The 27655-nt window shown below is 45.7% G+C and overlaps 1 protein-coding gene across 2 annotated transcripts in view; it reads left to right on the plus strand.

Annotated features, from left to right (window-relative positions):
• The window catches only part of LOC137385162 (NACHT, LRR and PYD domains-containing protein 3-like), a 133308-nt gene that overhangs the window by 90177 nt on the left and 15476 nt on the right, over positions 1 to 27655 (plus strand). For both annotated transcript variants that reach the window (XM_068060129.1, XM_068060127.1), the window contains exon 3: positions 6259 to 6354. In XM_068060129.1, coding sequence (XP_067916230.1) covers positions 6291 to 6354 — 64 coding nt within the window. In that variant the 5' untranslated portion in view covers positions 6259 to 6290. The remainder of the gene's footprint in view (positions 1 to 6258; positions 6355 to 27655) is intronic.

Genomic DNA, 27655 nt, shown 5'->3' on the forward strand with positions numbered 1-27655 from the left:
TTAAGTGTGTCCAGGATAGTTTTCTGAAGCAGTATGTGGATCGCCCTACTAGAGAAGGGGCTACACTCGACCTCCTCTTAAGAAATGAGGCTGGGCAGGTGGTTGATGTGTCAGTGGGGGAGCACTTTGGGACTAGTGACCATAACTCTATTAGCTTCAAGATAGTTATGGAAAAGGATAGGACTGGTCCTCAAGTTGAAGTCCTAAATTGGGGGAAGGCTAATTTCGATGGCATCAGACAGGATCTCTTAAAAAGTTGAATGGGAGAGGCTGTTTACAGGTGAAGGGACGTCTGGCAAGTGGGAAACTTTTAAAAGTGAGATAGGAAGAGTTCAGGGCCAGCATATTCCTGTTAGATTGAAGGGCAAGGCTGGCAAGTTTAGGGAACCTTGGTTGACGAGGGATATTGAGGGCCTGGTCAGGACAAAGAAGGAGGCATATGTCGGGTATAGGCAGCTGGGATCAAGCGAGTCCCTTGAGGAGTATAAGGGATGTAGGAGTACACTTAATAAGGAAATTAGGAGGGCGAAAAGGGGCCATGAGTTTTCCCTGGCAGTTAAGATAAAGGAGAATCCTAAAAGATTCTATAAGTATATTAAGAGTAAAAGGGTAGCTAGGTAGAGAGTAGGTCCCCTTAAGGATCAGTGTGGTAATCTATGTGTGGAGCCACGGGAAATGGGCGAGTTCTTAAATGAATACTTCTCGTCTGTATTTACCGTGGAGATGGTCATGGAAGCTAGTGAGTTCAAGGGAGGGAACAGCGATATCCTGGAGCATATCAACATTACAAATTTGGAGGTTTTGAAGCACATTAAGGTGGATAAATCCCCAGGGCCTGACCAGGTGTATCCTAGGATGCTATGGGAAGCAAGGGAGGAGATTACTGGGGCCCAGGCAGAGATTTTTGTATCATCATTAGCCACGGGTGAGGTACTGGAAGACTGGAGGATAGCTAATGTTGTGCCTTTATTGAAGAAGGGTAGCAGGGATAAGCCAGGGAACTACAGGCTGGTGAGTCTTACATCAGTGGTGGGAAAGTTATTGGAAGGGATTCTGAGAGACAGGATTTATATGCATTTGGAAAGGCAAGGTCTGATTAGGGATAGTCAGCATGGCTTTGTGCGTGGGAAATCATGTCTCACGAATTTGATTGAGTTTTTTGAGGAAGTGACCAAGAGGATTGATGAGGGCAGGGCGGTGAATGTTTTCTACATGGACTTTCGCAAGGCCTTTGACAAGGTCCCGCATGGTAGGCTGGTCCGGAAGGTTCGAACACATGGGATCCAGGGTGAGCTAGCCAATTGGATACAAAATTGGCTTGGTGATAGGAGGCAGAGAGTGGTAGTGGAGGGTTGTTTTTTCAGATTGGAGGCTGGTGACCGGTGGTGTGCCACAGGGATCGGTGCTGGGTCCTCTGTGGTCTGTCATGTATATTAATGACTTGGATGTGAATGCAGGGGGCATGATTAGTAAGTTTGCAGAAGACACCAAAGTTGGTGATATAGTGGACAGTGAAGAAGATTGTCTAAGGGTTACAACAGGATATAGATCAACTGGGAAAGTGGGCAAGGGATTGGCAAATGGAATTTAATGCAGACAAGTATGAAATGATGCATTTTGGGAAGTTAAACCAGGGCAGGACATATACAGGGAATGGCAGGGCCCTGGGGAGTGTTGTTGAGCAGACAGACCTTGGGGTGCAAGTACATAGTTCCCTGAAAGTGGCAAAACAGGTAGACAGGGTGGTGAAGAAGGCGTATGGCATGCTTGCCTTCATCGGCCGAGGCATTGAGTACAAGAGTTGGGACATCATGTTACAGTTGTACATAATGTTGGTTAGGCCGCATTTGGAATACTGTGTGCAGTTCTGGTCGACGCACTACAGGAAAGATGTGATTAAGCTAGAGAGGGTGCAGAAAAGATTCGCAAGGATGTTGCCTGGTTTGGAGGGCTTCTTTTATATATAAAGAGAGATTGGATAGGCTGGGTCTGTTTTCCCTGGAGCGAAAGAGGCTGAGCGGGGACATGATAGAAGTATATAAAATTATGAGAGGCATAGATAGGGTAGATAGCCTGAGTCTGTTTCCCATGGTAGGGGTGACTAAAACAAGAGGGCATAGATTTAAGGTGAGAGGGAGGACGTGTCAAGGGAATCAAAGGGGTACATTTTTCACACAAAGAATAGTGGGTATCTGGAATGAGCTGCCTGAGGAGGTGGTGGAGGCAGGAACAGTAGCAACATTTAAGAGGCATCTGGACAGGTACTTGAATGAGCAAGGCATAGAGGGATATGGAATTCATGCAGGCAGGTGGGATTAGCATAGATGGGGATTATGGTTGGCATGGACGCGGTGGGCCGAAGGGCCTGTTTCTATGCTGCACGACTTTATGACTAATAGCTGCAGCAGAGTTAATTTTTTTGCTTGTCTTCAAGGGGGTGGAGCAAAACCTTCTCAGCTGCATCACACTACGTAACCTTTTTTTTTGATCGAAGAGAACTACACTCCATTTTCAACTGTTTTTTTTGATATCCTTAGGGTTTGAAAACAACAAAATCATTAGTAACAGTATCAACTTAAAAGGAAAGCATCTCCATCAGGAAAGGCAGCGTTTTAGATTAAACTCCAATTGTTTGCAAACTTTTAGCATCTTTTGTGAAAGGTTTCTAATCCAAGGATTTTTTTTTTTACAACAAAGATGATTCCAAATTCCAATTCACTGCAATAAATATTTAAAAATCAAAACTGCCAATGTAATATGAGCGAGCCTCATGTTCGGAATTAAAGACTCCCCAAAACTTGACATAATAAACTCGAAAGTTCATTGTGGCCACAAATGAAATTTGCAGTTTTCTTAACTTAACAGGTCAGTTCACCTTTATAATATAAACTTAACTCAGACTTATTAACTTAGAATACTTATTAACTACACACAGAACAGAATAGCACGTGCTTTTTTTTTTAAAAGATACTTAAATGACGTCTTTTTTTCTGTTCTTCCTTCAGGCGCCTTTTCAAATGACTGTAATAAAACCAAAAACTAAAGAAAAAGTTATTTAACATTCTTCAAACAAAAGATTTAACACCAGTTTCTTTTTAAAAAAAACTTTCAACAAACAGAATCTTTCCCAGATCTTTGTTTATTCTTCTCTCCCTTAAACCAATATCCAATTCCTGACATTTGCTACTTAAAACAGTCAGTAAAACATGTCTTTAATTTAAACTGCAAATAAAAGAATAGATTTTAAACTGGAACTCCAATTAAAGCAGTGTTTTAAATTTCAAATTGGATTTCTGCCAGACCTCTTCAGACCTTCAAGGCTGAAGCTTATCTCTCAGAAAATTGTTCATTGCCTTTTCACAGATGTAAAACCAATTTTAAAATAAAAATAAAAACTTTAACTTAAAATATAATTCAATTTTATATTCAATTCTTGGGTGCACAATCTTAAATTGAAATGATCAACAATCACTTTTCACACTCATTCAGTTCCAAACAGCTTAGAAAATTTGATTCCTGTCATGGGTTATAAATACAAAGTACCAAAATCTGTGTCAAATTCCCTGGCCCAATACCAAGGAACACACAGGTTCAAATAGTTCACAACCACAACATGACTCAAGTTCCCACAAAATATACACGTGTAAAACAAAAATGACAAATAACAGACTCGTGCTTTCATCGTTGAGGCCAGACAACAAAGAGTTAACGACTGTCAGTTCTACAAAACACAAGCTGCACATCCCAAGGTCATGCATTTCATTCGTGGAAGCTTCCAACATTCACACATTAGAATCAAAAGACGCAGTAACTTGTTTTTATTCACTTGAAATTTCATTGAAACATAGTCTTTTTTATGTTACTCTGCCATAAACCTAGTCATGGAGCCCTCTGACCCCCTCAGTTATTAATGAGCCATAGGTAAGGCCAGGGTGGGGGCCGAAGGCTCGATTGGAGGTTAGGTGGGGGTGGGGGGTTGTCATCCCAAGGACTGTAACCATCGTCATGGTACTTACTGGACTTATTGGCCAAGTCAGCCCGATTAAAGTCATCATTGTCATCATACTCCCTATCAGCAAACGCACGTATTATACCCCTTTGCGCTGGGGAGCTAACGTGAACATTGGTCCTTTGGAGAATGAGACTGGGAAGTTAATAATGTGAAACAAGGAAATGGCAGAGTTTGAACAAGTCTTTTGTATCTGTCTTCACAGTAGAAGACATTAAAAGCATCCCAAGAATAACAAAAAACAAGAGGCAAAAGAGAGGGAGGAAGTTAAAACAATCAAATATCACAAGAGGAAAAGTATTAGGAAAACTAATGGGACTAAAGACTGACAAGTCCCCTGGACCTGATGGCCTGCAAACTATTGTCTTAAAGGAAGTGGCTGCAGAGATAGTGGATGCATTGGATGCAATCTTCCAAAATTCCCTAGATTCTGGAAAGATCCCAGCCTGTTGGAAAACCAGCCTAACATCTGTCATTGGGAAAATGCTAGAATGCATTATTAAAGGAATATTAGCAGAATATTTAGAAAATCATGATGAGCAGAGCCAACCTGGCTTTATGAAAGGGGAACCATGTGTGACAAATTTATTGGAGTTCTTTGAGGATGTAACAAGCAGGCAGGCAGGGTAGATAAAGGGGAACCAGCAGATGTAGTATATTTGGATTTCCAAAAGGCATTCGATAAGGTTCCATCTAAAAGGATACTACACAAGAGCTCCTGGTGTTCGGGGTAATATATTAGTGTGGATGAAGGATTGGCTAACTGACAGGGAACAAGAGAGTTGGGATAAATGGGGCATTTTCATGTTGGCAAACTGTAACTAGTGGATTGATCAGGGATCAGTGCTGAGGCCTCAACTACTTAAGATCTGTTTTAATGACTTAGACGAAGGGACTGAGTGTAATGTAGCCAAATTTGCAGACGATACAAATATAGGTAGAAAAGCAAGTTGTGAGAAGAACACAGTGTCTGCAGAGAGATACAGGTGAAGTGAGTGGCAAAATTTGGCAGATGGAGTATAATGTGGGAAAATGTGAGGTTGTCCACTTCAGGAGGAATAGAAAAGCAGATTGTTAACATGGAGAGAGACTGCAGATACTGTGGTACAGAGGGATCTGGGTGTCCTTGTACATGAATCACTAAAAGTCAGCTTGCAGGTAAAGAAAGTAATTAGGAAGGCAAATGGAATGTGTTGGTCTTTAATGCAAGGGGGATGGAGTATAAAGGTAGGAAGCCTTGCTACAACTGTACAGGGCTTTGGCGAGTCCGCATCTAGAGTACTCTACAGCTTTGACTTCTTACTTAAAGGAGAGGTATACTTGAAGCAGTTCAGAGAAGGTTCACTAGGCTGATTCCTGGGATGCAGGAGTTGTCTTATGAGGAAAGGTTGAGAAGGTTGGGCCTATACTCACTGGAGTTCAGAAGAATGTGATGTGATCTGATTGAAATGTATAAGATTCTGCGGGGGCTTGATAGGGTCGTTGCTGAGAGAATGTTACCCTTTGTGGGAGAGTCTAGATCTAGGGGGCACAGTTTCAAAATAAGGGGTCTCCCATTTCAGACAGATGAGGAGGAATTTCTTCCCTCAAAGGGTTTTCAATCTTTGGAATTCTGTTCTCCAGAGAGCAGTGAAGGCTGTGGGTCATGGAATATATTCCAGGCTGAAATAAAAACAAGAAATGCTGGAAATACTCAGCAGATCTGGCATCATCTGTGGAGAGAGAAGCAGAGTTAACATTTCAGGTCAATGACCCTTCATCAGAACCAATTCAAACATCTCAACTCAACAAGTCAAAAATATTAAATGAAAATCTGTAAATATAAAAAGAATAAAATACTGTCATACTGAATAAAACGGAACTAAAGATCTTTTAGTTCATCAATTGTCACCCACTCCACATTACCCTGCAGAATATTCTCTATCTCAGGAATAAGTCTGACTTTATCCTGCACTGTATGAGTTAATCTTACTAATGGGTTCTCCCAGTGCAGAGTCTCGGCCGATGGGAGCCTGTCTGAACTGGATTGTGGAGATCAGTAGGACTCACTGGATTTCACTGGGCAGCTGTCAGTGTTATACCTGATGTGGAGAGTTGATCAGAACACTCGGGAAATGCTCGATCCCAGAGCTGACAGCTATTGTACTGATGGGGGACATGGGACTGATATCATGTTTAACAAGACAACGTTCTACCTCTCAATTTCATATTTCTGTGTAACCTTCCTATTAATATTGTATTTATTACAGAATATCAGAATCTGAGAACGCCTGTCACCAACATGGCTGAAGGTTCAAACGGGGGAGAAGATCCAACATCTTCAACAAGGATGAGAATGGACACAGGTAGGTTCACAAAATACGTCAAATATACTTTCTGTCCTGACAAAGGTGTCCAGGTCTTGGGCAAGAACCTGCAGCTCACACAGGAAGAGGGAACAGGACAGGGACTGAGTGAGTGAGCATCTAGAGGGGCATCATATTGACAGGTGGACAGATCCCTGAGCACAGGAACTGTCTAGTAGATACCTGGTATTGGGGACTGTAAGGTGAATGGAGATAGTGGGCAGAATTTTCCCTCCGGGAGTGGGAAATAGAAGTCGAGACAGTTTCTGGGTCCCGAACCCGCCCACGGGGCGGGCGATGGGGTGCAGTTGGAAAACAGTCACAAGCCCTGATTTGTGCCGGCCAACTAATGGCCAGAGGACAGGCTCGCCGTCCAGTTAAGGGTGGCAGGCAGGCCCTTAGGCCCTCCAGCTTCATCAGAGGCTTTTCAGCTTGAAAGGAGTAACAGGCTGAAATAGATGGTAAGTAAGGGAGAGGGTGCTTCAAAATGGAGGCACCCTCTCTATCCTCATCTTTTTAAAACTTAAATTTTAAAAAGAAAATGGATCTTGCAGCCAGGCTAGCAGTGTTGGTGCATCTGCACCTGAATAGACAGGGAGGGTCTGTATGCTTGCCTCGAGCACTAGCCCTCCTGGTCTGCTGCTGAGAGGCCATCTCCAAGCAGTTAAACTGGCCCCAGCTACCTGCGGGGATGTGGAGGCCAACTGGAAAATCCCAGTTGGTTTCCTTTAATTGGCTTCAATAGGCTCTCAGTGAGCCGTATCGGCTACCCACCACATGCCCGGGGGGCGGGGAGTAGTGGGGGAGGTGGTTGCCCTGCCACACGTTTTCCCCCCCCATCAACCACCCCATCTCCGCGCACATGGCTTGAGGCTGGGATGGAGCTGGGGAACTGGCACGTCAGCCAGTCAGCGGGGCTGTTCTGAACACCTGTCCACCTCTGATCCTGGCCCTGGAAGTGTCAAAAAATCAAGATCAGTGACTCAGAGAAAGGTCTTCTTGAGTAACAGTGTGGCACGAGGAAGCAGGAGGTCACCCCGAGTGGGGTCAGGGTGAGAAGCAGGTGGGGCACAGGAGAGTGATAGTGGTGGGAGATTCTATAGTCAGTGGAATAGACAGACTCTTCGACAACCCTGAGCAGGTCCAGAATGGTAAGTTTCGTCCCTGGTGTCAGTGGGAAGAATCACAGAATTGCTACAGCACAGGAGTTGGCCATCCAGCCCATCATGACCGCACTGGCTCTCTGAAAGAGCAACTCCCTCAATTCCATACCCCTGCCTTCTCCCTGTAACCCTGAACATTCTTCCTTTTTCATATAACTGTCTAATTCCTTTTTGAATGCTTCAATTGAACCTGCCTCCACCATGTACTCAGGCAGCGCATTCCAGACCTTAACCACTCGCTGTGTGAAAATGTTTTTCCTCATGTCACTTTTGCTTCTCTTACCAAATACTTTAAATCTGTGCCCTCTCGTTCTCGATCCTTTCACGAATGAGGAACAGTTTCTCTCTCTCTACTCTGTCCAGACCCCACATGATTTTGAATACCTCTGTCAAATCACCTCTCAGCCTTCTGTTCTCCAAGGAAAACAGTCCTAACTTCTTCAATCTATCTTCATTACTGAAATTCCTCATCGCTAGAAGCATTCCAGGTGGGAGCATCTCTGCGAAGCCAGGGAAAGCAGATAATAGCCACGGTTGGAACCAATATCCTGAACATAAGCAATAGGAGCTGGAATAGGCCACTTGTTCCTTCAAGACTGTTCCACCATTCAATATCACGGCTGAACTTCTACTTTAACTGCACCTTCCCGCACGAACCCATATCCCTTCATTCCCTTAGTACCCAAAGATCTCTAGACTTCCATCTTGAATTTGCTCAACAACTGAGTATCCACAGCTCTCTGAAATAGAGAATTTCAGAGATTCACAACCCTTTGAGTGAGCTAATTTCTCAACTCAGTCCTATACGGCCAACCCCTTATCCTGAGACTCAATTTTGTCAATTTCCAACTCAGGGAAACATGTTCTCAGCATCTAACCTGTCAAGCTCCTCGTGAATTTTATATGTTTCAATTAGATCACCTCTCATGCTTCTGAACTCCAGGGAATATAGGCCTAGTCTACTCGATCTCTCCTGAGACAATCCCTTCATCCCAGGAACATGTCTAGTGAACATTTTTTGCACTCCCGCTAGGGCAACTATTTTCTTTCTTGGGTAAGGAGACCGAAACTGCCCACAGTAGATCAGATGTGACCTCATCAATGTTTTGTATAATTATACCAAGACTCCTTTATTCTTATTCCCCAATCCCTTTGTAACAAAAGCTAACTTACCTTTTGCCTCTTTTGAAACATCTGGTGTTCATGAAAGGCACTATATAAATGCAAGTCTTTTTTCTTTAACATGAAGACAGATACAGAGTATTTGTTTGATGTCACTGCCATTTCCCTATTCCCCATTATAATTTCACTTGACTCTGCTCCTAAAGGGCCCAGATTTACTTTCATTCATCTCTTCCTATTTACATACCTATAGAAACATTTACAATCTGTTTTTATGTCTCTTGCTAATCTACTCTCCTATTCTCTTTCCTTGTTAATTTCTTGGTCCTCCTTTGCTGAATTCTGCAATCATCGGGCTTATTACTCTTCTAGGCAACATTATAAGCCTCTTCCTTTGATTTAATACTAACTTTAACTCTTCTTGTTAGCCATGGTTGGACCACTTTTTCTGTAGGTTTTTGAGCCTTAAAGGGATATGTTTATGACTGTATGACATAATTTGAAAAAGTCATAAAACAGCAGTCACAGTAAATAGTTGTTTTTCAGACTGGAGAATGGTAGATAGTGGTGTTCTCCAAGGGTCAGTGTTAGGACCACTTTTTTTTTTGCAATATATAAATAACTTGGATCTTGGAATAGAATAGAATCTCAAAATTTGTCGATGACACCAAACTTGGCGGAGTGGCAAACAGTGAAGATGAGACCGCACCTGCCGTATTGGGTCCAGTTTTTGTCTCCTTACCTTAGGAAAGATATACTTGCCATAGAGGGAGTGCTACGAAGGTTCACCAAACAAATTCCTGGGATGGAGGGACTGTCCTCTGAGGAAAGATTAAATAGACTGGGCCTTTGTTTCTCTGGAGTTTAGAAGAATGAGAGGTGATCTCATTCAAATATACAAAATTCTTACAGGGCTCAGCACAGTAGATGCAGGAAGGATGTTTCTCTTGGTTGGGGAGTATAAAACTAGGGGACACAGTCTCAGAATAAGGGACAGGGCATTTAGGACTGAGGTGAGGAGGAATTTCTTAACTCGGAGGGTGGTGAATCTTTGGAATTCTCTGCCCCGGAGGACTGTGGAGGCTCAGTCATTGAGTATGTTCAAGATTGAGATCAATAGATTTCTACATATTGAAAACATCAAGGGATACGGAGATATTGCAGGAAAATGGTGTAGAAGTAGATCAGCCATGGTCTCATTGAATGGCGGAGTGGGCTCAAAGAGCTGAATGGCCTCATCCTGCTTCTATTTCTTATGCTCTTAAACTGCCTGGAACAGGACATAGATATACTAGCAGAATGGGCAGACAAGCGGCAGATGGAATTTTGTCTTTTGGCAAAAGGGATAGGGTGAGACAATATAGTCTTAATAGCACAGTTCTAAAGAGTGTGGAAGACCAGGGGGACCTGGGGGTGCATGCATATCGATCTTTGAAGATAGCAGGACCTATTGAGAGGGTGGTTCGGAAAGCATATGGGATCATGGGCTTTACAATTCGAGGCATAGAGTACAAAAGCAGGGAGGTTATGCTGAACCTTTATAAAGCTCTGGCAACTAGACTAATCTATCCAGTACTGATCACTATACCTGAGGAAAGATGTGAGGGTCCTTGAGAGGGTACACAGGAGATTTACCAGAAAGGTTTGCAGGGATGGGGGATTTTAGTTACAAGGTTAAGTTGGAAATGCTGGGGTGAGGGGCAATTTGCTCAAGGTGTACAAGATTATGACAGGTTTAGATAAGTTAGATAAAGAAAAAGTGTTTCCATTCACTGATGTACAAGGACTAAGGGACACAGACTGAAGGTTTTGTGTAAGAGATGCAGGAGGAATGTGAGAAGAACCTTTTTTACACAGCGAGTGGTAATGACGTGGAATTCACTGCCCACGAGGATGGTGGAAGCAGAGACAATCAGTGATTTCAAAAGGAAATTGGATGGACACTTGAAGGAAATGAACTTGCAGGGCTACGGGGATCAAGCAGGGGAGTGGGACTAATTGGATAGTTCCAATGAGAGCCAGCATGGACTCAATGGGCTGAATGGCCTCCTTCTGTGTGGTAAATGACTCTTACTCAGACACAACCTTCCTTTATCAAATCCATGCTGACCTTCTTTGATTAACCTGTGTCTCCCAAAGTGAAGATTAATCTTGTCTCTCTGAATTTCTTCCAATAATTTTCGCACCACTGAGGTTAGGCTGACTGGCCTGTAATTGCTCGCTCTATCCCTTTCTCCCTTTTTAAATAATGGTACAATGTTAGATATGGTTGTCTAGATCACAATGTTCTCCACAAATTCCCACTTGCTGCAGTTAAAGCCCTGCCATGACCATTCCGTTTTATTGATTTGATTAGTTGATTATTTTAAAAATTATTTTTAATTGATCAATTATCTTAGCATAATTAATTGTTTTTTCTGGTTAAAGTTAGTAATTTAGTAAAGTAATAGCAAGTTAAAGTTTCCTAGTTGAGAGACAAATCAAAAATGGTCACCAGCAACTGGAGGTATATAAAAAATAAAAAGCAGCATCTCATTTCCTCTCTGCACTGAATTACAACTTGCACCAAATTCTTGACTTTAGCTCTCTGTTAACAAAACACTCTTTCCTGACCACTGTGTGGCAGTAAATATTGTTCACTTAGATAGAGTTTATAACTCACCCAAGTTACAACTGTTAACTCAGCTTCCTGTTCCAGTTATTAACATCTGTTCAGATAGTCACTTTCAGCTGATTGACAGTTAACTCTCACTGACAGGCAGTTTCTGTTAACTCGGTCTCTTCACTAACTTGCAGGCCCTTTTACAGTTTTGTTAAAGTCAGTCAATTTCTAAATGTAAAACTAAATTTTAGCTTGAGAAATAATTATCAGGGAATCCCCCTGCACCAAATTCCTGACTTTAACATTCTGTTAAGAAAACGCTTTATTCCATGCTCACTGCCGTACAAATACTGTCTACTTATATCGAGTTTAGTTGCCACAATTTTGCCCATACATTTAATCTATCAATACCTTTGTTGAATTTTATGTTTCCACTGTGTACAATGCTACTGATATTGTGTCATTGGCAAACTTGGATATGTGGTTTACTGTCCCATCATCTACATTGTTAATAAATATGGTGAATAGTGGAGGCCCCAACACAGATTCTTGCAGGACACTAGTCACATCCTGCTGATTGGATAATTCAGATCCTGAACCTGTTCTTGGGAAAGGTTAACCACAGTGTCCTCTCCCCACACATGTTGCTTGACCTGTTGAATATGTCCAGTATTTCCTGCTTTTATTTCAGATTTCCAGCGTCCACAGTATTTTGCTTTTTATAATACGACAAGAAACTGGTTTGTTATTGGTGAAAAGATGTATGTTACCTCCCTGGTACAATCCCTTCCTACTGCTGTCTCCACCTTCTCTTACTCCCACTTCTCCCCAATTCCCCTCTGCTCTCCACAATCCCACCTCCTGCAGTTATCTATACCCCATCCCTGTAGTTCTCTCTCGTCTTGACTATTCTAATGCTCTCCTGGACAAGCTTCCATCTTCCATAAACTCATTCAAATCTCTGCTACCAGTATCCTAACTCATACCAAGTCCTGTACACCCATCACCCTGTACTGGCTGACCTACATTGGCTCTGGGTCCAGCAACACCTTTATTTTAAAATTCTCATCCTTTTTTTTCCAATCCCTCCATGGCCTGGCCCCTCTCTATCTCTGTAACCTCACCCAGACCCACAGTCCTCTGAGGTATCTGCCCTCCTCCAATTCTGGCCTCTTGTGAATCCTCAATTTTAATCACTCCACTATTGGTGGCCGTGCCTTTAACTGTTGAACACAAAAGCTCCAGAAATCCCTCCCTCATCCTTTCCACCTCTCTACCTGTCTTTCATCCTTTAAAACACTCAACACCTATCTCTTTCACCAAGCAACTATCCTGATGTTCTTATGTTGCTGTGTTTTAAATTCTGTTTGATCATGTTCCTGTGAAGTGTGTTGGAATGTTTGATTACATTAAAGCCACTACATAAATGAAAGTGATAGTAGTGGTAGTACTAGTAACAGTAATGGTTGTATTGGCCTGTAAGCCTGTCTTATCAATCCGATACTTGGGATATCTGGCTATCCTACTCTGCTATGTTCTTTCCTGTGTGTCATTTCCTATTGAATTTCCTGCAGATACTGTGCAGGATATTCAGACTGTCTACCCTCTGTGTCACTGTTATCCTGCGGAGACAGTGCCCGAGAGATGATTCCCCTTGTGGCACACACAGTAACTGCCCCCCTATGGTGGCACAGTGCCCTCTCTGCCCTCTTGTGACAGACATAAGAACATAAGAAATAGAAGCAGGAGTAGGCCAGACGGCCTCTCAAACCTGTTCCCCCATGAAATAAGATCATAACTGATCTGAACTTGGCCTGAAACCCATTTCCCTGCCTGATCCACATAACCCTTGATTGCTTCATAGTTCAAAAATCTGTCAGTCTCAGACTTTGATATATTCAGTGACCCAGCCTCCACGACTTTCTGGGGGAGAGAATTCCAGAGATTCATGACCTTCTGAGAGAAGAAATTCCTCCTTATCTCTGTCTTAAATGGGTGACCCTTTATTCTGAAACTGTGCCCCTGAGTTTCTAGATTCCCCCATGAGGGGAAACATCCTCTCAGCATCTACACTGTCAAACCCCCTCATAATCTCATGTTTCAATTTGATCACCACTCATTCTTCTAAACTCCAATGTGTATGGACCCAAAGTGACCAAACTTTTCTCAGAAGACAACCCACTCCTTCATCCCAGAATTCAAACCAGTGAACTTTCTCTGAATTATCTCCCAATGCAAGTATATCCCCCTTTAAATAAAGAGCACAAAACTGTACACAGTACACTAGGTGTGGAAGATGCAGTGCATTGCCATTCTTTGGCTCGGTCAGTAGAGTGCAGGGCTGGGTGAGTGGGGTGCAGGTGCGAGTCTGGGTGAGTGGGATGCGGGCAAGGGGCGTGTTGAGGGGGATGTGAGCACAGGACTGGGTGAATGGAGTGAGAGGCAGGGTCAGTGGGGTGCGGGTCTAGGTGAGTGGGGTGCAGGCACGGTGCGTGTTGAGGGGGGTGTGAGCGCACAGCTGGGTGAGTGGGGTGCGGGTCTGGGTGATGGAGTGCGGGTGCAGACGCGGGGCTGGGTCGAGATAGTGTGGGGTCAGATTTGGAGGAGTGCAGAGATGTTGAAGGCTGGTCAGGGTGGAGATGTTTCAGTTGATATCCGAAGCTTTGTTCTAATTCTGCAGCCTGCATTAAACATTGTGAAGACTGAGGACATGGTCTTCACCCACTGCTACGAATTCTGTTCCCTCGCCATTGATTCCGTCCCCGTCGCAGGCAATGTCTCAGATTGAACCAGACTGTTCACAACCTCAGTGTCCTGTTTGAGGCCGGGCTGAGCTTCCAAGATGATATTCTGTTCATCATAATGACCGCTTCCTTCCACCTCTGTAACATTGCACATCTTCACCCTGCTTCAGCCCATCTGTGGCAGATCCCCGAATCCCTACTTTTATCATCTGTAGACCTGATTTCCCGAGGCTCTCTGGAGCAGCTTTGCTCCTTTCACCTTTCATAAACCCCCACCATCTGAAACCTCCTCCAGCGCTGCAATCCCCCCACCATCTGAACCCTCCTCCAGCCCTGCAATCCCCCCACCATCTGTAATCTCCTCCAGCCCTGCAATCCCCCCACCATCTGTAATCTCCTCCAGTCCTGCAATCCCCCCACCATCTGTAATCTCCTCCAGTCCTGCAATCCCCCCACCATCTGTAACCTCCTCCAGCCCTGCAATCCCCCCACCATCTGTAACCTCCTCCAGCCCTGCAATCCCCCCACCATCTGTAATCTCCTCCAGTCCTGCAATCCCCCCACCATCTGTAATCTCCTCCAGTCCTGCAATCCCCCCACCATCTGTAACCTCCTCCAGCCCTGCAATCCCCCCACCATCTGTAATCTCCTCCAGCCCTGCAATCCCCCCACCATCTGTAATCTCCTCCAGCCCTGCAATCCCCCCACCATCTGTAACCTCCTCCAGCCCTGCAATCCCCCCACCATCTGTAACCTCCTCCAGCCCTGCAATCCCCCCACCATCTGTAACCTCCTCCAGCCCTGCAATCCCCCCCACCATCTGTAACCTCCTCCAGCCCTGCAATCCCCCCGCCATCTGTAATCTCCTCCAGCCCTGCAATCCCCCCACCATCTGTAATCTCCTCCAGCCCTGCAATCCCCCCACCATCTGTAACCTCCTCCAACCCTGCAATCCCCCTACCAGTAAATTCTCGCCCTTCCTCCAACTCTCTTCTCTTGTACATTTCACCCTCTCCTCACCATTCCTGCAGCTGTCCCAGCTATGCTCTGTAGTTGCTTTCCTAAACCTCTACTCCTCCTTCTCCTCACTTTGGACCCTCTTATAGCTCAATTCTTTGACCAATATTTTGTCCATCACAGCTTCTACCTCCTTTTATTCAGCGCCAATTTTTGTCTGACTCAGTTTCTTTGAAGTGCCTTGGGGTGTTTTTTCAATATTTAAAATGCTGTGGGAATATAATTTGTTGTGTGTTTATTATACCAGTGTCAACATGAGTGAAACAGCAGAGAAGTGAATTTTACTTTGTCTCAAATTTGGTTATAAATTAATGCCAGAGAATAACTTGAACTGTAGTTTGGTGATATTATTGATCTGAGACTGAAACACTGAGCAAAATACCCCAAGCTGCTTAACAAGAGCATTATCAATAAAAAAAAATGACACAGACACCGAATGAGATATCAGGGTACAGGACTAAAGCTTGGTCAAAGACCAAGGTTACAGATGGTTGGGGGAGATTGCAGGGCTGGTTTCAAGGGGAATTTTAAAGGAGGAGAGATTGTTAGCCAGAGTTTAGGGCCTTGGTAGCTGAAGGCACTGCTGCCAATGGTGAAGCATTTAAAATCAGGCTGCACTATGTGCCAGATTTGGAGGAGTGCAGAGATGTCGAAGGCTTGTAAACTGGAGGAGGTTGCAGAGATAGGAAGGGCGAGACTGTGGAGGGATTTGAATAGTAAAGATGAGGATTTTAAAATTGAGGTGTTGTCAGACTGAGAGCCAATGTACATCAGTGACCACAGGTGATGGGGAAATGAGACTTGGTGTGAGTTCGGATAGGAGCAGCAGAGTTTTGGAATATTGGTAAGGTAGAGCTGGATGTCATCGACGTGTATGTGAAATCTAATCCTGTGTTTTCGGATGATGTCACCATAGGGAGGGAGATCTACGTTTCCCAACCGAGGCAAGATGTAAGACTATTTTGATAAAAGTAGTTTCTTGAGACTAGAAAGAAGCATCACCAAACAACTTGTCCAGCTAACAGCTGAGAAAATCCAGCAAAACAAAAGGGAGGCACCCTGCTGTAAAATTCTACATGTTTAACTTATGCAGCAGTGAAATTAGATTGGATTAGAGATACAGCACTGAAACAGGCCCTTCGGCCCACCGAGTCTGTGCCGAACATCAACCACCCATTTATACTAATCCTACACTAATCCCATATTCCTACCAAACATCCCCACCTGTCCCTATATTTCCCTACCACCTACCTATACTGGTGACAATTTATAATGGCCAATTTACCTACCAACCTGCAAGTCTTTGGCATGTGGGAGGAAACCGGAGCACCCGGAGAAAACCCACGCAGACACAGGGAGAACTTGCAAACTCCACACAGGCAGTACCCGGAATCGAACCCGGGTCCCTGGAGCTGTGAGGCTGCGGTGCTAACCACTGCGCCACTGTGCCGCCCATAATTAGAAATGATCCTCTGTCTTCAAACTGAAATTTCAACCTAGAGAGAAAACTACAAATACCCCAGGCCTGCAACTAACGAGAACTTGACTTCTGAGAGAATTCAACAGGTTTACTGTGAACCTCGGAACACTTCCTCACCTGAAAACTACTGACCCCCTTTTCCTCTCTTTCTGTATCTTTTATTTTTTTTTTATTTAGAGATACAGCACTGAAACAGGCCCTTCGGCCCACCGAGTTTGTGCCGACCAACAACCACCCATTTATACTGACCCTACAGTAATCCCATATTCCCTATCACCTACCTACACTAGGGGCAATTTACAACGGCCAATTTACCGATCACCTGCAAGTCTTTGGCTGTGGGAGGAAACCGGAGCACCCGGCGGAAACCCACGCGGTCACAGGGAGAACTTGCAAACTCCGCACAAGCAGTACCCATAATTGAACCCGGGTCCCTGGAGCTGTGAACCCCAACAATCATTCATTTCAAGATGGCTCCTGGGCTATAAGCTCCCTAGGAAGCTCCCTTGCTGTGCAACTCTATCCACGGCCATCTGCTCCCTTTCTCAGTGCTTTCTCCCCCAATCTACCCTCTTAAACTGTTTAAATTCCCCTGGCTCTTTATTCAGCACGTTTTAGCCCTAACTACAAGTTAACAGCTAGATTAATGTTACCTGGGCCCACTGCCCTCCCCCAGCCGTACCTGCTCTTTGTTTTATTCATTGAGCACTCAATGAAATTGAATGAAATCCGGACGAAATTACAAAGTACTCTGATCTTTTATCCTGCTGTCTACACCGTCCAGGGTGTCCGCGGCCACTGCGTGCGGTAAGTCCATTGTAGAGAGGAAGGAGCAGCGGAACCCTAGGGTAATAAGACTATTACAGAGGGGAAGCCTTGAGAAAAAGGTGCCCCGAACACGTCAAAAGCCACGAACGGCTCCTCGGCCACAACTTCAAAGCGCCCACGGGAGATGTGAGGCCCGTAGCGTATCTGTAGCGCAATGTCGGCAAATTCCTGCTGGTGCCGGCGCCCGCGGCTGTCGCTCACCCCCCGGAGGACGCGGATGAGCTTTCCCGGTGTCGATGGTGGGAACTGATGAAATGGTTTATTAACTGCACCCCCTTTTCACCCCCTTCCCCTTCCCAGCTCCACTCTCCCAGCTCACCGCCCACCCCCACCCCCTGCACCCCCTCCCCCCTTCGCAACCCCTTCCCAGCTCCCCCCTGCACCCCATTCCCCCTTCCCAGCTCCCCCTCGCACCCTCTTCCTTCTACCAGCATCCTCCTACCCCTGTGTAGGGGCCCGAACAGCCCCACTGCCTTGTGGGCGTCTGGGGAAAGACCAAGGCTAAGGGAGTGAACCCTAACAGAAAATCCGGAGCGGAACCCCGTAGGCGGTCATGTGTCACCATTGGCATGTTTCCGGCAGTTCCTGCAGCCATACCGGTGCCAAATGTCGTGCTCTGCACTCCTTTGGACCCCACCAGAAAGGCCGAGAGGGGGGTTTTGACACTTGGGCAATTCACAACCTCCATACATTCGCCCAGGGATGCGCCATGGAGAGGTCACTCCATAGTCGCCTCACAGCGACCGAAACAACACGTAAGGCAGCAGTTACGGGTTATAAGTCCAGTTCAATTGGCGTAGAGATTGGGTGCCACGGGTTGCCTTTGTCAGTGGGAGAGGTCATCGCACCTCACTGGACAGCTACCGCCCGCCTCAAACCGGGCAGCCCCCGGTCAATAAGGTTCTGTCCCGCCACAGTCCACCTGCTTCAATGGGTGCTTGGAGCTCAGGGTCATTGCCCAAAACGTGGACTGCAACACCGCACCAAACAGCACGAAAAAAGGAAAGAAGGTACCAGCCCTTCGTTTTGCAAGCTGGAACGTCAGAACTATGTGTCCTGGCCTGTCGGAAGACCTTACACAAATCAACGATTCTCGGAGGACCGCCATCATTAACAACGAGCTCAGTAGACTCAATGTAGACATTGCAGCACTTCAGGAGACACGCCTCCCTGCGAGTGGATCTCTAAGAGAGCAAGACTACACCTTCTACTGGCAGGGTAGGGATCCTGAAGAACCAAGACAGCATGGAGTGGGCTTCGCCATCAGAAACTCTTTGCTCAGCATGATAGAGGCACCCTCAAATGGCTCGGAACGCATACTGTCCATCCGACTGTTCACCGCCTCTGGTCCAGTATACCTACTCAGCATCTATGCTCCAACACTCTGTTCCCCACCTGAAGCTAAAGACCAGTTCTACGAGGAACTCCATAATATCAATAGTAGCATCCCCAACACCGAACACCTGTTCCTGCTGGGGAACTTTAATGCCAGGGTTGGGGCCGACCATGACTCATGGCCCTCCTCCCTTGGGCGCTATGGCGGTGGAAGAATGAATGAGAATGGACAGAGACTGCTGGAGTTGTGTACCTATCATAACCTCTGCATCACCAACTCGTTCTTTCACACTAAACCCTGTCACCAGGTTTCATGGAGGCACCCAAGAGTGCATCGTTGGCACCAGCTGGACCTCGTTATCACAAGGCGAGCCTCCATAAACAAGTTCAAGTCAAACGCAGCTTCCACAGTGTGCACTGCGACACCGACCACTCCCTGGTGTGCAGCAAAGTTAGACGCAAACCAAAGAAGCTGCATCACTCCAAGCAGAAGGGCCACCCGCGCATCAACACTAACAGAATTTATTATCCACAGCTGTTACAAAAATTTCTAAATTCACTTGTAAAAGCCCTTCAAAACACTCCCATAGGGGATGCTGAGACCAAGTGGGCCCACATGAGAGACGCCATCGATGAGTCAGCTTTGACCACCAATGGCAAAATTGTGAAGAGGAATGCAGACTGGTTTCAATCTCATTTTGAAAAGCTGAAACCTGTCATAGCCGCTAAGCGCATTGCACTGTTGAACTACAAGAAAGCCGCCAGCGAGTCAACATCTGTAGCACTTAAAGCAGCCAGAAGCACTGCACAAAGAACAGCCAGGCGCTGCGCAAATGACTACTGGCAACACCTATGCAGTCATATTCAACTGGCCTCCGATACTGGAAACATCAGAGGAATGTATGATGGCATTAAGAGAGCTTTTGGGTCAACCATCAAGAAGATCGTCCCCCTCAAATCTAAATCAGGGGACACAATCACTGACCAACGCAAGCAAATGGACAGCTGGGTTGAGCACGACCGAGAACTGTACTCCCGGGAGAATGTTGTCACTGAGACCGCCCTCAATGCAGCCCAGTCTCTGCCAGTCATGGATGAGCTGGACGTACAGCCAACAAAATCGGAACTCAGTGATGCCATTGATTCTCTAGCCAGCAGAAAAGCCCCTGGGAAGGACGGCATTACCCCTGAAATAATCAAGACTGCCAAGCCTGCTATACTTTCAGCACTACATGAACTGCTTTGCCTGTGCTGGGACAAGGTGGCAGTACCTCAGGACATGCGCGATGCCAATATCATCACCCTCTATAAGAACAAAGGTGACCGCGGTGACTGCCACAACTACTGTGGAATCTCCCTGCTCAGCATAGTGGGGAAAGTCTTTGCTCGAGTCGCTTGAAACAGGCTCCAGAAGCTGGCCGAGCGCGTCTACCCTGAGGCACAGTGTGGTTTTCGAGCATAGAGATCCACCATTGACATGCTGTTCTCCGTTCGCCAGCTACAGGAGAAATGCCGTGAACAACAGATGCCCCTCTATGTTGCTTTCACTGATCTCACCAAAGCCTTTGACCTCGTCAGCAGACGTCGGCACTTCAGACTACTAGAAAAGATCGGATGTCCACCAAAGCTACTAAGTATCATCACCTCATTCCATGACAATATTAAAGGCACAATTCAGCATAGCGGCACCTCACCAGACCCTTTTCCTATCCTGAGTGGCGTGAAACGGGGCTGTGTTCTCGCACCTACACTGTTTGGGATTTTCTTCTCCCTGCTGCTCTCACATGCGTTCAAGTCTTCAGAAGAAGGAATTTTCCTCCACACAAGATCAGGGGGCAGGTTGTTCAGCCTTGCCCGTCTAAGAGCGAAGACCAAAGTACGGAAAGTCCTCATCAGGGAACTCCTCTTTGCTGACGATGCTGCTTTAACATCTCACACTGAAGAGTGTCTGCAGAGTCTTATCGACAGGTTTGCGGCTGCCTGCAACGAATGTGGCCTAACCATCAGCCTCAGGAAAATGTACATCATGGGACAGGACGTCAGAAATGCTCCATCCATCAATATCGGCGACCATGCTCTGGAAGTGGTTGAAGAGTTCACCGACCTAGGCTCAACTATCACCAGTAACCTGTCTCTCGATGCAGAAATTAACAAACTCATGGGAAAGGCTTCCACTGCTATGTCCAGACTGGCCAAGAGGGTGTGGGAAAATGGCGCACTGACACGGAACACAAAGGTCCGAGTGTATCAAGCCTGTGTCCTCAGTACCTTGCTCTACGTCAGCGAGGCCTGGACAACATATGTCAGCCAAGAGCGACGTCTCAATTCATTCCATCTTCGTTGCCTCCGGAGAATCCTTGGCATCAGGTGACAGGACCGTATCTCCAACACAGAAGTCCTCGAGGCGGCCAACATCCCCAGCTTATACACACTACTAAGCCAGCGGTGCTTGAGATGGGTTGGCCATGTGAGTCGCATGGAAGATGGCAGGATCCCCAAAGACACATTGTACAGCGAGCTCGCCACTGGTATCAGACCCACTGGCCATCCATGTCTCCGCTTTAACGACGTCTGCAAACGCGACATGAAATCCTGTGACATTGATCACAAGTTGTGGGAGTCAGTTGCCAGCGGTCGCCAGAGCTGGCGGGCGGCCATAAAGGTGGGGCTAAAGTGTGGCGAGTCGAAGAGACTTAGCAGTTGGCAGGAAAAAAGACAGTAGCGCAAGGGGAGAGCGAACTGTATAACAGTCCCGACAACCAATTTTTTCTGCAGCACCTGTGGAAGAGTCTGTCACTCTTAATATTGGCCTTTATTGCCACTCCAGGCGCTGCTCCACAAACCAGTGACCACCTCCAGGCGCTTACCCATTGTCTGTCGTGACAAGGAGGCCAAAGAAGAAGAAGCCGACAGTAATCCCATATTCCCTACCACCTGCCTGCACTAGGGGCAATTTACAATGGCCAATTTACTTATCATCTGAAAGTCTTTGGCTGTGGGAGGAAACCAAAGCACCCGGCGAAAACCCACGCAGTCACAGGGAGAACTTGCAAACTCCGCACAGGCAGTACCCAGAATTGAACCCGGGTCCCTGGAGCTCTGAGGCTGCGGTGCTAACCACTGCGCCGCCGTGCGTGCGTGCGGATATGACAATTTCAGGATAAGGCGTGTTGCTCAATAAATAATTGATCTCTTTTAAACCTACAAGAAAACCTGTTACTGTCTGTTCATTTGACAAATACGACTCCAAGGGGTTAAACCCGAATTGCATAACCACTTTCTGCGGTCAGATGGGAGTTGAACAGTGGGAACCACCCAAACCCCTCACCATGTGGTCCTAACAGGAGATCGTGCCAGAAGAACCTGATCTTATTTTTGAAGATGTGCTGAAAGTATTAGACAGGGGAATGTCTATGGATATTATTTATATGGACATCCAGAAGGCATTTGATCTAAAAGCAAAATACTGCGGATGCTGGAAATCTGAAACAAAAACAAGAAATGCTGGAATCACTCAGCAGGTCTGGCAGCATCTGTGGAAAGAGAAGCAGAGTTAACGTTTCGGGTCAGTTCCGAAGAAGGGTCACTGACCCGAAACGTTAACTCTGCTTCTCTTTCCACAGATGCTGCCAGACCTGCTGAGTGATTCCAGCATTTCTTGTTTTTGGTTGAGGCATTTGATCTAGTTCCTCAGAAGAGACTGTTACTAAAGTTGAAGCTCAGAATTGAAGACAGATTATTGACCAGTTTAGGAAATTGGCTGAGTGGCAGGAGACAGAGAGTAGGGATAATGGGCAGGAATCTGATTGGCAGGATGTGACTAGTGGTGTCCTGCAAGGTTTGTATTGGGACCTCAACTTAGATAACAGATTAGAAAGCCACATATCCAGGTTTACTGATGGCACAAGATAGGTTGCATTATCAGCAGTGTCGATGGAAACTGAAAATTACAATGATATATCAATAGATTACGTGAATAGACAAAACTGTGGCAAATGGATTTCAGTATAGGCAAATGTGACGTCATCAACTTTCTAAAATGGATAGAACATTACTTTCCAAATGGCAAAAAGCTAGAAACAGTGAAGGTCCAAAGAAACTTGGAAATTCATGGACTTGATTATAAAAATGTCATGAACAGGTACTAACAATAATCAAAAAGACTAATGGAATACTGGCCTTTATATCCAGAGGACTAGATGTTACACTACAGATATACAAAACCTTGGTTAGACCACACCTGGAGAACGGTGTTCAGTTCTGGGCACCAAACCTTAGGAATGATCTATTAGCCTTGGAAGGAGGATAGTGTAGATTTATCAGAATGATGCCTGGATTGCAAGGGTTAAATTACGAGAAGTTACACAAACTAGGGTTGTATTCCCTGTGTTTTGGAAAGTTAAGGGTTGATTTGATCAAAGTTTTCAATATATTTTGGGGAAGAGATGAGGTCAATATAGAGAAACTAGTTCTATTGAATGGGGAGTCTAGGATGAGGGGATGTAGTTAAAAGAAGAGCCCAACCTTTCAGGAATAAGATATATGGAACACTTCTACACACAAAGGAACTCACTTCTGCAACCAGCAGGTGATGCTCTCTCAAATATTGATTTTAAATCTGAGATTGATAGCTTCTTGTTAACCAGGGGTATCAAAGATTATGGGCCAAAGGCGGGTATATAGAATTAGGTCACAAATCCGCCAGGATATCACTGGATGATGGAACAGGCTCGAGGGGCTGACTGGCCTCCTCCTGTTCCTATGTCCCTCAATGTAATAAGTATGTATATATTGAAAGAATAGGAAGGGAAACAATATTTCTCGGTCGTTTTGCAGACGATCGAGAATGGAGATGGGATGCGGGCGGGGGGGGGGCATGAATTGTGGGAAAACTCCTGGAGTCTGTATTTTGAGCTCGAACTAGTGACCATTTAGAGATACAGGAATGGTTTGGGGAGCTGGAGCTGATAACAAAGAACAGAGCAGCACAGGAACAGGCCGTTCTGCCCTCCAGGCCTGCGCCGATCTTGATGCCTGTCTAAACGAAAACCTTCTGCACTTCCGGGGACCGTATCCCTCTATTCCCATCCTATTCATATATTTGTCAAGATGTCTCTTAAACGTCGCGATCATATCTGCTGCCACCACCTCCCCAGGCAGCAAGATCCAGGCACTCACCACCCTCTGTGTAAAGAACTTGCCTCGCACATCCCCTCTAAACTTTGCCCCTCTCACCTTAAACCTATGTCCCCCAGTAACTGACTCTTCCATAATATAAAAGCAAAATACTGCGGATACTGGAAATCTGAAACAAAAACAAGAAATGCTGGAATCACTCAGCAGGTCTGGCAGCATCTGTGGAAAGAGAAGCAGAGTTAACGTTTCGGGTCAGTGACCCTTCTTCGGAACTGACAAATATTAGAAAAGTCACAGATTATAAACAAGTGAGATGGGGGTGGGGCAAGAGATAACAAAGGAGAAGGTGCAGATTGGACCAGGCCACATAGCTGACCAAAAGGTCACGGAGAACAGGCAAACAATATGTTAATGGTGTGTTGAAAGACAAAGCATTAGTACAGATTAGGTGTGAATACACTGAATATTGAACAGCAGCAAGTGCAAACCTGAAGAAAAACAACCTGAAAAAAACAGTGGGTAAGCAAACTGAACAAACTAAGATGAAATGAAATAAATGCAAAAAAAGATTGTAGAAAATGTAAAAAGGAATGTAAAAAAAAGGAAGAAAAAATAACTAAAAATGAAAGTAAAATGGGGGGCTGTCATGCTCTGAAATTATTGAACTCAATGTTCAGTCCGGCAGGCTGTAGTGTGCCTAATCGGTAGATGAGATGCTGTTCCTCGAGCTTGCGTTGATGTTCACTGGAACACTGCAGCAATCCCAGGACAGAGATGTGAGCATGAGAGCAGGGGGGAGTGTTGAAATGGCAAGCAACCGGAAGCTCAGGGTCCTGCTTGCGGACTGACTCTTCCACCCTGGGAAAAAGCTTCTGACTATCCACTCAGTCCATGCCGCTCATAACTTTGTAAACCTCCATCGTGTCGCCCTTCCACCTCCGTCGTTCCAGTGAAAAGAATCCGAGTTTATCCAACCTCTCCTCATAGCTAATACCCTCCAGACCAGGCAATATCCTCGTAAACCTCTTCTGTACCCTCTCCAAAGTCTCCACATCCTTCTGGTAGTGTGGCGATCAGAATTGTACGCAGTATTCCAAGTGTGGCCTGACTAAGGTTCTGTACAGCTGTAACATGACATGCCAATTTTTATACTCTATGCCCCGACCGATGAAGGCAAGCATGCCATCTGCCTTCTTGACTACCTTATCCACCTGCATTGCCACTTTCAGTGATCTGTGGACCTGTACGCCCAGATCTCTCTGCCTGTCAATACTCCCAAGGGTTCTGCCATTTACTGTATACTTCCCACCTGCATTAGACCTTCCAAAATGCGTTACCTCACATTTGTCCGGATTAAACTCCATCTGCCATTTCTCCGCCCAAGTCTCCAACCGATCTATATCCTGCTGTATCCTCTGACAATCCTCATCACTATCCGCAACTTCACCAACCTTTGTGTCATCTGCAAACTTACTAATCAGACCAGCTACATTTTCCTCCAAATCATTTATATATACTACAAACAGCAAAGGTCCCAGCACTGATCCCTGCGGAACACCACTTGTCACATCCCTCCATTCAGAAAAACACCCTTCCACTGCGACCCTCTGTCTTCTGTGACTGAGCCAGTTCTGTATCCATCTTGCCAGCTCACCTCCGATCCCATGTGACTTCACCTTTTGTACCAGTCTGTCATGAGGGACCTTGTCAAAGGCTTTACTGAAGTCCATATGGACAACATTCACTGCACTTCCTTCATCAATCATCTTCGTCACTTCCTCAAAAAACTCGATCAAGTTGGTGAGACATGACCTCCCCTTCACAAAACCAAGCTGCCTCTCGCTAATAAGTCCATTTGTTTCCAAATGGGAGTAAATTCTTTCCCGAAGAATCCTCTCCAATAATTTCCCTACCACTGACGTAAGGCTCACTGGCCTATAATTTCCTGGATTATCCTTGCTACCCTTATTAAACAAAGGAACAACATTGTCTATTCTCCGGTCCTCTGGGACCTCACCTTTAGCCAATGAGGATACAAAGATTTCTGTCAAGGGCCCAGCAATTTCCTTCCTTGCCTCCCTCAGTATTCTGGGGTAGATCCCATCAGGCCCTGGGGATTTATTTACCTTAATGTTTTTCAAGACACCCAACACTTCTTCCTTTTTGATAATGAGATGACTGAGACTATCTACACTCCCTTCCCTTGACTCATCATCCACCAAGTCCTTCTCTTGGGTGAATACTGATGCAAAGTACTCATTTAGTACCTCACCCATTTCCTCTGGCTCCACACATAGATTCCCTCTCGTGTCCTTGAGTGGGCCAACCCTTTCCCTGTCTACCCTCTTGCTCATTATATACGTATAAAAAGCCTTGGGATTCTCCTTAATCCTGTTTGCCAATGACTTTTCATGACCCATTTTAGCCCTCCTGACTCCTTGCTTAAGTTCCTTCCTACTTTCTTTATATTCCTCAAGGGCTTCATCTGTTCCCAGCCTTCTAGCCCTTACGAATGCTTCCTTTTTCTTTTTGACTAGGCTCACAATATCCCTCATTATCCAAGGTTCCCGAAACTTTCCAAACTTATCTTTCATCCTCACAGGAACATGCCGGTCCTGGATTCTAATCAACTGACGTTTGAAAGACGCCCACATGTCAGATGTTGATTTACCCTCAAATAGCCGCCCCCAATCTAAATTCTTCAGTTACTGCCTAATCTTGTTATAATTAGCCTTCCACCAATTTAGCACCTTCACCCGAGGACTACTTTTATCCTTATCCACAAGTACCTTAAAACCTGCGGAATTATGGTCACTGTTCCCGAAATGCTCCCCGACTGAAACTTCAACCACCTGGCCGGGTTCATTCCCCAATACCAGGTCCAGTATGGCCCCTTCCCCAGTTGGACTATCTACATACTGTTTCAAGGAGCCCTCCTGGATGCGCCTTACAAATTCTGCCCCATCCAAGCCCGTAGCACTAAGTGAGTCCCAGTCAATATAGGGGAAATTAAAATCACCCACCACTACAACCCTGTTACCTTTACATCTTTCCAAAATCTGCCTACATATCTGCTCCTCTATCTTCCGCTGGCTGTTGGGAGGCTTGTAGTAAACCCCCAACATTGTGACTGCACCCTTCCTATTCCTGAGCTCCACCCATATTGTCTCGCTGCATGATCCCTCCGAGGTGTTCTCCTGCAGTACAGCTGTGATATTCTCCTTAACCTGTAATGCAACTCCCCCACCCCTTCTCCATCCCCCTCTATCCCACCTGAAGCATCTAAATCCCAGAAGGTTTAGCTGCCACTCCTGTCCTTCCCTCAACCACGTCTCTGTAATAGCAACATCATCATAGTTCCAAGTACTAATCCAAGCTCTAAGTTCATCTGCCTTACCTGTTATACTTCTCGCATTGAAACAAATGCACTTCAGACTACCAGTCCTGCTGTGCTCAGCAACATCTCCCTGCCTGCTCTTCCTCTCAGTCTTACTGGCCTTATTCACTCGTTCCCACTCAGTTATTTCACCTGCTGTCCTACTGCTCTGGTTCCCTCCCCCCTGCCACACTAGTTTAAACGCTCCTGAGTGACACTCGCAAACTCGCAGCCAGGATATTTGTGCCCCTCCAGTTTAGATACAACCCGTCCTTCTTGTACAGGTCCCACCTGTCCCAGAAGAGATCCCAATGATCCAGATATCTGAAACCCTCCCTCCTACACCAGCTGTTCAGCCACGTGTTTAGCTGCACCATCTTCCTATTTCTAGCCTCACTGGCACGTGGCACAGGGAGTAATCCCGAGATTACTACTCTAGAGGTCCTGTTTTTTTAACTTATTACCCAACTCCCTGAACTCCCTCTGCAGGACCTCATC

The sequence above is a fragment of the Heterodontus francisci genome, chromosome 28 (assembly GCF_036365525.1).
Source record: "Heterodontus francisci isolate sHetFra1 chromosome 28, sHetFra1.hap1, whole genome shotgun sequence".
In the NCBI taxonomy this organism is placed as follows: domain Eukaryota; kingdom Metazoa; phylum Chordata; class Chondrichthyes; order Heterodontiformes; family Heterodontidae; genus Heterodontus; species Heterodontus francisci.